Here is a 7,545-nt window from a genome sequence, read left to right on the forward strand (position 1 = left end):
GCTCACCTGGTGTTTGGTGTGTGGCTGTGCTTTGTCTCTGTTCGGGGGCTGCACCTGCACCTCGCTGTGCATCGTGCCGATGGGGGTGGGCTGGGGACACGACAAGGACAACATCAGCCGCAGCACAGCAGCCCTCCTGCCACCCCGCACCCCCTGATCCAATCTCTGGCCAAACACGCAAAACACCCCAGAATGAGGGTGTGATCCCAGCCCCTACCCCCGCCCCAGCAGCTCCATGCTTGCTGTTTGGCTGCAGCGAGCCCACGGAGGGTGCCCATGGCAGAAAGCAAGGTGCCAACTCGACTGCTGGGTTCCCCTTAGCTCCAGGAGCTTCAAATTTGTGTCACAGCTTTAACTCATCAGCACAACAGCCCCAGCTTGGAGCTGGCTGCTGGCGTCTGCTGAGGACAGGATCTCTCGGGCACGGATGTGCGTGGCAGGGACGACTGCCACCCTGCATCCTCCCTGGCTGCTGCCGCAGAACACGCTGACTCCCCACCATGCTGCCCACCGCCCCCCGGGCGCCCTGAGGCCCAGCACCCTCTGCTTGTCCCCGCTCCCTCGCCACTTACCAGTGGTTTCCCTGCCCAGTCGTATTCATAGTCGAACACGTAACCATTCCTCTCGAACAAGTCTGTGAAGAGCTTCCGCAGGTAGTCATAGTCAGGCTTCTCGAAGAAATCCAGCCGCCGCACGTAGCGCAAGTATGTGGCCATCTCCTCTGCGGGGACAGAGCGGGCTCAGTTGGGGCAGGGGGACAAGATGCCAGGCCAGTGGGCTCTGGGGCAAGGCTGGGGACAGGGACAGGCCATGCAGAGTGCCCTCACCTGGGAAGTTCTCACAGAGCACCTCCACTGGAGTGGCTCTTTTGGTGTCGCCGATCTTCTGATACCTCTCCTTTAGCGTGTCAGCCTGGCAGAGACAAGGAGCAGGTCAGCATGAGGGCCAGGCACGTCCCCAGCAGCGGGGAAGGCACTGGGTGAGGTCAGACCATGAATGGTTTCTTGGTCCCCCTTTTCCAGGTAACAGTGAGAGCTCATTCCCAGGGAATCCCCTCACCCAGGGCAGGTCTGGAAGATGAACACTGGGGAGTACGGTTCCCGGACAGCCACTGTGAGAGCAGCTGGGATACCCGCAAAGCGGGAGGGACACAGAGAGGGGGACACTTACAGACACTCAGCACAGCACAGAGTAACAGCCCCTGCAGCTGGTGGGGTGCCAACCCTCCAACACCCCGGGAGCCAAAGCTTTCCCCTCCCCACACCCTGATGGTGCCCACGCCAGGGCAGAGCCAGACCCACAGGGCAGCTGTGCCCAGGGACAGCAGGAGCTGGCAGTTACCTTGAGGCCTTGCCAAGGGAGGCTCCCACGGAGGAAATACATAAACATATGCCCTAATGCTTCCAGGTCGTCCCTGCGGCTTTGTTCTGCACGGAGAAAAAAAGAGACACGGGCATGTTCCCACTACATGGAACCTGTCCCTGCCAGACCCTGCAGCACCCCAAGTCCCCTGCCAACATCCCAGGCTGAAGAGCAGGAGAGGCAGGGGGGAGCTCGCACCGTGCAGTCCCTTTCCCCCTCCCTTTTGGCCGAGAGGCAGGGCTGGCCACACGGTGTGTGCATACCTTTCCCGAGGTGGGTGTTGATGCTCATGTAGCGTGCTGTCCCTGTCAGGCTCTTGTGCTCTCGGTAGGGGATGTGTTTTTTGGTCTCGGGGTCAATATACTCTTTGGCCAGGCCAAAATCGATGATGTGGATGGTGTGCTGCCGTTTGCTGCCCGGCCGCCCCACCAGGAAGTTCTCTGGCTTGACGTCTCTGTAGATCAGGCTTTTGGTGTGGACGTACTCCATCCGTGTGATCTGGGGGCAGAAGGAGATGTCAGCACCACGGCAGAGACGCACCTTGCGTCTTGCATGCATCCCTGCACCCTCCTCCCCTGGGCCCGACTGCTCTGATTGCCTCGCCCCAGCCAGCAACTCTGCTCCCCTCAGCCCGAACGTCACCTTGGGTCGAAAGGACGGGCACAACAGGTCCTCTAGCCCTGGGAGACAACCTCAGTCCGGCCTCGGACACACAGCCAGAGACGCTCGGCTGTGCTCAGAGAGGGGCTGCGTGGGGGGGGGGGAGATGTAGCGTGCTGTCCCTGTCAGGCTCTTGTGCTCTCGGTAGGGGATGTGTTTTTTGGTCTCGGGGTCAATATACTCTTTGGCCAGGCCAAAATCGATGATGTGGATGGTGTGCTGCCGTTTGCTGCCCGGCCGCCCCACCAGGAAGTTCTCTGGCTTGACGTCTCTGTAGATCAGGCTTTTGGTGTGGACGTACTCCATCCGTGTGATCTGGGGGCAGAAGGAGATGTCAGCACCACGGCAGAGACGCACCTTGCGTCTTGCATGCATCCCTGCACCCTCCTCCCCTGGGCCCGACTGCTCCGATTGCCTCGCCCCAGCCAGCAACTCTGCTCCCCTCAGCCCGAACGTCACCCTGGGTCGAAAGGACGGGCACAACAGGTCCTCTAGCCCTGGGAGACAACCTCAGTCCGGCCTCGGACACACAGCCAGAGACGCTCGGCTGTGCTCAGAGAGGAGCTGCGTGGGGGTGAGGGAGAGCCCTCCTATATCAGGGAGAGGGCGAGGTATGGAGGGAGGTGGTCTGGGATGTGCCAGCAGGCAGTGTGTCCTGCGGCCTGCCAGGTGCTGGCTCACCCCTCCTTCCCCTCCCTTTCCCTGCGGGGTCCCCACACAGCCTGACCGCCGTGACCACGCATCACCCCGCTCCCCTGGGGCGGTCTGTGGCCAGGCGGGCCAGGGTGAGCCATGCAGAGCCGCAGGCGAGGCGGAGGTGCTGTGCTCACCAGCTGGATCGCGATCATCAGGACGGTTTTGAGCGTGAAGGTCCGATCACACAGATCAAAGAGATCTTCTAGGCTGGGTCCTAGCAGCTCCAACACCATGGCGTTGTACTTCCCGCAGGGGCCAAAGTAGTAAACCTGAGGAATTCCTTCTGCAAGAGACAAAGCAGAAGCTGTCAGGGGTTGCAACAGGGCTGAGCAGCACACGGCCATGCTGTCATGGCCATGCCATTGCTGGAGCCGGGATGGGGGGCTGCAGATGGGGAAATGTCTCTGCACTGCCCTCCCTCCGCGCTGCAGACAGCCTGGCTCTGCTCTTGGCAGGAGGGCGAAGGAGGCAGCTCCATCTGCATCCCTGACTGCTGCGGGGGAGGTGGGGGGAAAGAACTAAATAAAAAGGGATCAAAGATTAGACGTAGCTCTGTGTAAAATCGGCCTCTCCCAGCCGAGCAGATGGGCAGGAGTTGCTCATGCGGGGAGTCAATTTGCAGAGTCATATTTATAGGAAGCCTCCCTTTCCTAGCCGTGTCGCCGTGAGCAGCAGCTCAGCCCGGCCCCATACCTGCATTGCCGAGCTGTTTGTAGAACCGATACTCCAGGTGCAGCTGGGGGGCCCGGGATTTTATGGGTTCCTTGGAGGAGAGAAGGAGAACGGTTAAGGCTGTTGTAGGGAGCAGGATGTTAGGGAGGTCTGGGTGTCAGACACCTCCTTCACATGCTGGCAGCAGCTGGACTGAGAGCATTTGGGGTTGAGAAAAACTGGTATGAAAAAATGGAGATGAAGCCTCAGGGGACGATGAGAGAAAACCAGCCCATATGGGAGCCAGATCCACCCCCTCCAGAGAGATCCGGGTGCTGGGATAGACGTTAATGGGAACAGGTATTAGTGGGAACCACCCTCTCCTGGTGGTCTCTAGCGCTGGCACCAGCTGAGCGCAGCACAGGCCACAGTGAGGTCCTGGAGAAGCGAAGACCCAGCTCTTCTCTCCTCGGGCCCAGATCACCCCACCTGCAATCACATGCTTTGCCTGCCCTCAATTCCTAGCAGTGAGCACAGCTCCCTGCGCAGCCACCCATCCATCACCTATCGCAACCCGCTCGGCTCGACCCGCTCAAACAGCCTGGGGAGGGTGAACAATCTCCTTCCCAGGTGGCCTGAACATCACCGCCCTGACCACGGAGGGACTCACCAATTTGATAGCTACGTATTCGTTCGTGTAGAGGTTCTTTCCTGTAGGGAGAGACACGAAAAAGGCAATTGAAAGCAAGTGAGCCTTTGCATTAACCCCACTTCACACCCTGAGGGTTCCTGGGCTGCAGAACATCCCGAACAGGTTCGGTGGCTCCCACAACACATAAACAGGCCTCGAGGCGGGAGCGGGAGCAGGAGTTGGGGAGTGCAACAGTGGGGAGTTACAACACGCCTGTTAATTACCCCCAGACGGGGTGCGTGGATTCCTCTGGGATGGGCAGGCTGCTGGGGGGGGGCTGGAGCCAAGTCTGCTGGGTGGGGGCAGCATCCCAGTCCAGGCCTGCAGGGATGTGACTGGCCAAGGCAGGAACAAGGCTGGGACTTGTTGTTTCTCCTGGTCACATCCCTGCATGGAAAGGGGCCGCCCTGCTCTGGGAGGGCTGTCCAGAGAGGGGGATGCTGCTCTGTGGGCACGCAGAGGGTGGCAGGGAGGAAGGACCCCCAAGAGCACTGGGGCAGCCTGAAGCGTTGCAGCTGGCAGTGGTTCGAAGACACCGCAGGTAGGTGGAAATCCCTTCCCCAGGGCTGGGGTCACTCCTGGGGATGGCGCGCGTGTGCGCGTGTGCGTGTGCGTGCCCACGCGTGCAGCTCAACCTCATCCTTCGGGATGCTCCCACGCACCCAGCCGAGGGTGCAGGGGAAGCCAGGAGCAGACCCACAGCACGGCCCAGACTGTACAAGGAGGAGCTGAAGGCACTGATGTGCTGCGGGGAGGGCCAGACGACTGCCTCCAAGTGAAAGGGCAGCCGTGCCACCCCAAAACCCTGTAAAAGACTTCCTAGAGAGCTCAGCACCTTCATGGGTGTTTTCACACCCGTAACTACAGAAAGGTTGAATTAACGGTGTCTGCACATCACCCTGCTCACCCCAGAGAGCCAGGGGGGCATGAGGAAGGTGTTACACCCGGGAAGTGTCAGTACAACCTCTGCCCCAGGTCCATAAAAGCAAAGGTTAAAGAGGTTTGCAGAAATATCCAAGTACCCCTTCTGCCAGAGTCCTCCGGGACACCGGGGAGATGGGAGTTAACCGGAGCACGTCCCCTTCCACAGCACGCAGAGCCAGCAGACACGCGATCCCACTGCCTGGCATGTGCGTATCTGATGGAGCTGCATCTGTCTCCTCGGATTTTCTCCAAGCAATTTGCTTAGGGAACAAGCTCCTCCTGGCATAAGATTTCATCTGCTCCAACTGCTGCTCTCCACCTGAAGCAGCAATAAATCCTCGCCGGGTGACATCAGAGCCAGCTGCTGAGCGCCAGAGTCGGCAGCAGGATTACGGGAAGAGGGATGAATGGGAGATATTAATGGAGCGGCTCCTCCCAGGATGGGCTCTGCAGCCAAGGAGGGGCTCAATCCTGCTGCCTCGCTGACCCGCTCCCATCCCAAGGGACCTCCGCCAAGCCACTGTGTCTCCTGTCTCTGCAAAACCAAATCCCTTCACAGTGATTCGGAAGTAGGTGATTAGGCAGGGAGAAATGTCTGGCTAACACAAGTGTACGCCAGACTCAGGATTTCTGGCCCATCACAGACCGACATTTCCTGGGGAGGAGGTGGGACATCCCCCAGACCCATGCATGGCTCCAGAGAGCCCAAGGAAACCTTCAGTTCATTGGGAACTTGATCGGAGCAGGGAAGAACTGAAATGCCGATGGACCCCAGTGCAGGCCCCTTGCCCCTGTCGCGAGCACGGTCACCTCCCAATGACTTAACGGCGAGAGAAGGCAGCAAGCCGGCAGGGAGGAGAAGCACGTGCAGGCAGCTTATCTTCCACGCACCGGGACCTCTGTGTTTTGCAAATAATCATAAGGGAGAGCAAAACAGCCCCACGTGCCGGCCGGGATGCAGGGGCAGGCAGAGCCCAGCCAGACATGGCCCTGCCTGTGACAACGGCACAGGGTCCCCACGTGCTCCCTGGCTAAGGTGGGCTCCGGCCTCAGGGCCATACGGTTCAGTCCAAAAAAAATCACTGCCGCCTTCAGGGCAGTAATGTGCAACCAGAAAACTCACAGCTGGATTTTCCCTGAGGTTAGGCTGGGTCTGAAGAGGGAGAAAAAACCCACAGCAGGATACCTGCCACCCTGCCAGAGGGGCACTGCAAAACCAGCCCAGCCGGGAGGGAGGAGGGGAGGAGGCAGGAGCATCCCCAGCAGGGCTGTGCTTGGAGGGGTCCACCCCGTCCCTGTTATGTGGCATCTGTCCTGTTCCCACCATGCTGGCCCCCTCCGTGGCTCACTGGCACCAAAAGCTACCTGCAAAAACGCTCTGAGAGCTGTCAGCCCTCTCCCAGCCCAAGAAACGAGTCCAAATCATTTGATACCCCCATGGTTCATCCCTTCCTGCAACGCTTGGAGGGCCCGGACAAAGCTGATAGAAAAGATGGGGAAGCAGAGAGAGCACAGACCATTGCTGCTGTGTAACCACCACCATCCTCTTCCCCTTGATAAAAAAAAGGTGCAAAGAGCAGAACTGGCCTATCATGAGAAAAAAAAAGCAACAGGAAAGAAAAAGTGAAAGAGCAAAGAGGCAGGGCCGCAGGGTCTGTCCTCCGGCAGCACCCGGCCCATGCCGGGGAACTCCCTGCTTCAGCTCCTGGAGCAGCTCCCGTAGCCACCTCCATGCCGCCTGCTCTGCTGAGCGCTCACTAACGATGATAACTTTAACACCTAAAACGTGTTGGAGTCCACGGACCGCCCCAGGGGAGGACTCAGGCAGGCAGCACTGCAGGATTCACAGAAGATAAGGTGTTTTGAAAGAAAAAAAGAAGAGAAAAGCAGCAAGATGGGTGGCAGAAAGCAAATATTTGCCTTTTCAGAGGCCTTTGCCCAGCTCAGTGCTGGCACCACCTCTGAATCCAGCTGCCAGCACCTGCAAGACACGGCATGTCCGATCAGAGCCGAGCCAAAGCCACCCATGGGAGGAGGCGGCCAGACCTGGGGTCTGTATCGCATTTAAAAGCCGGACGCGGCTTTCTCTTAACCCTGTGCTAACACCCAAATCATCCCCCTCCGAAGGCAAATTTGGCCGCGGTGGGGTCCGGCACCTGCTCCTGCACATCACAGCGGCCCAAGGAGGAGCCAGGCTCCCAACCGGGTCCCCATCCAAGCGGCCTCGCCTGTGCCAGCCCCTCCGCCTGGCGCTGCCCCTCGGTCGTGGCACAGCACCGCACTGACCGGAGCCTCTGCACTACGGCCCTGCCTGCAGCGGGAGCACGGAGTTGTGCCTGGGCGCTGGGACCAGCAATTTGGCTTCTCCAGTCCCCACGCGATGCAGTCGAGGAGCACGGGAGAAGGCAGCTCTGTGCAAAGGCAGCCGGGCACCAGCCCAGCACTGCAAACACCGCAGCCCCGGTGACACAAGCAATGACAGTTCCTTGGAGCATTGGGTTTTAATACCATCGGGGGAAAAAAAAAAAGTTATTTTAGAGTTTGACCTTCCTCTAGAGGAG

At 59.4% G+C, this 7,545-nt stretch overlaps 1 protein-coding gene across 1 annotated transcript in view; it reads right to left on the minus strand.

Annotated features, from left to right (window-relative positions):
• Positions 1 to 6: 6 nt before the first annotated feature.
• Positions 7 to 7,545, minus strand: part of LOC104078092 (casein kinase I) — a gene marked incomplete at its 3' end in the record, with an annotated part of 12,097 nt that continues 4,558 nt past the window's right edge. Inside the window, exons 2-9 of the mRNA XM_009579602.1 lie at positions 4,040 to 4,080; positions 3,412 to 3,481; positions 2,853 to 3,001; positions 1,626 to 1,860; positions 1,342 to 1,427; positions 828 to 912; positions 573 to 721; positions 7 to 90 (exon numbers count right to left, since the gene is read on the minus strand). Coding sequence (XP_009577897.1) covers positions 7 to 90; positions 573 to 721; positions 828 to 912; positions 1,342 to 1,427; positions 1,626 to 1,860; positions 2,853 to 3,001; positions 3,412 to 3,481; positions 4,040 to 4,080 — 899 coding nt within the window. The remainder of the gene's footprint in view (positions 91 to 572; positions 722 to 827; positions 913 to 1,341; positions 1,428 to 1,625; positions 1,861 to 2,852; positions 3,002 to 3,411; positions 3,482 to 4,039; positions 4,081 to 7,545) is intronic.

This window comes from Fulmarus glacialis, unplaced genomic scaffold (assembly GCF_000690835.1).
Source record: "Fulmarus glacialis isolate BGI_N327 unplaced genomic scaffold, ASM69083v1 scaffold2486, whole genome shotgun sequence".
NCBI classification, from domain to species: Eukaryota; Metazoa; Chordata; class Aves; order Procellariiformes; family Procellariidae; genus Fulmarus; species Fulmarus glacialis.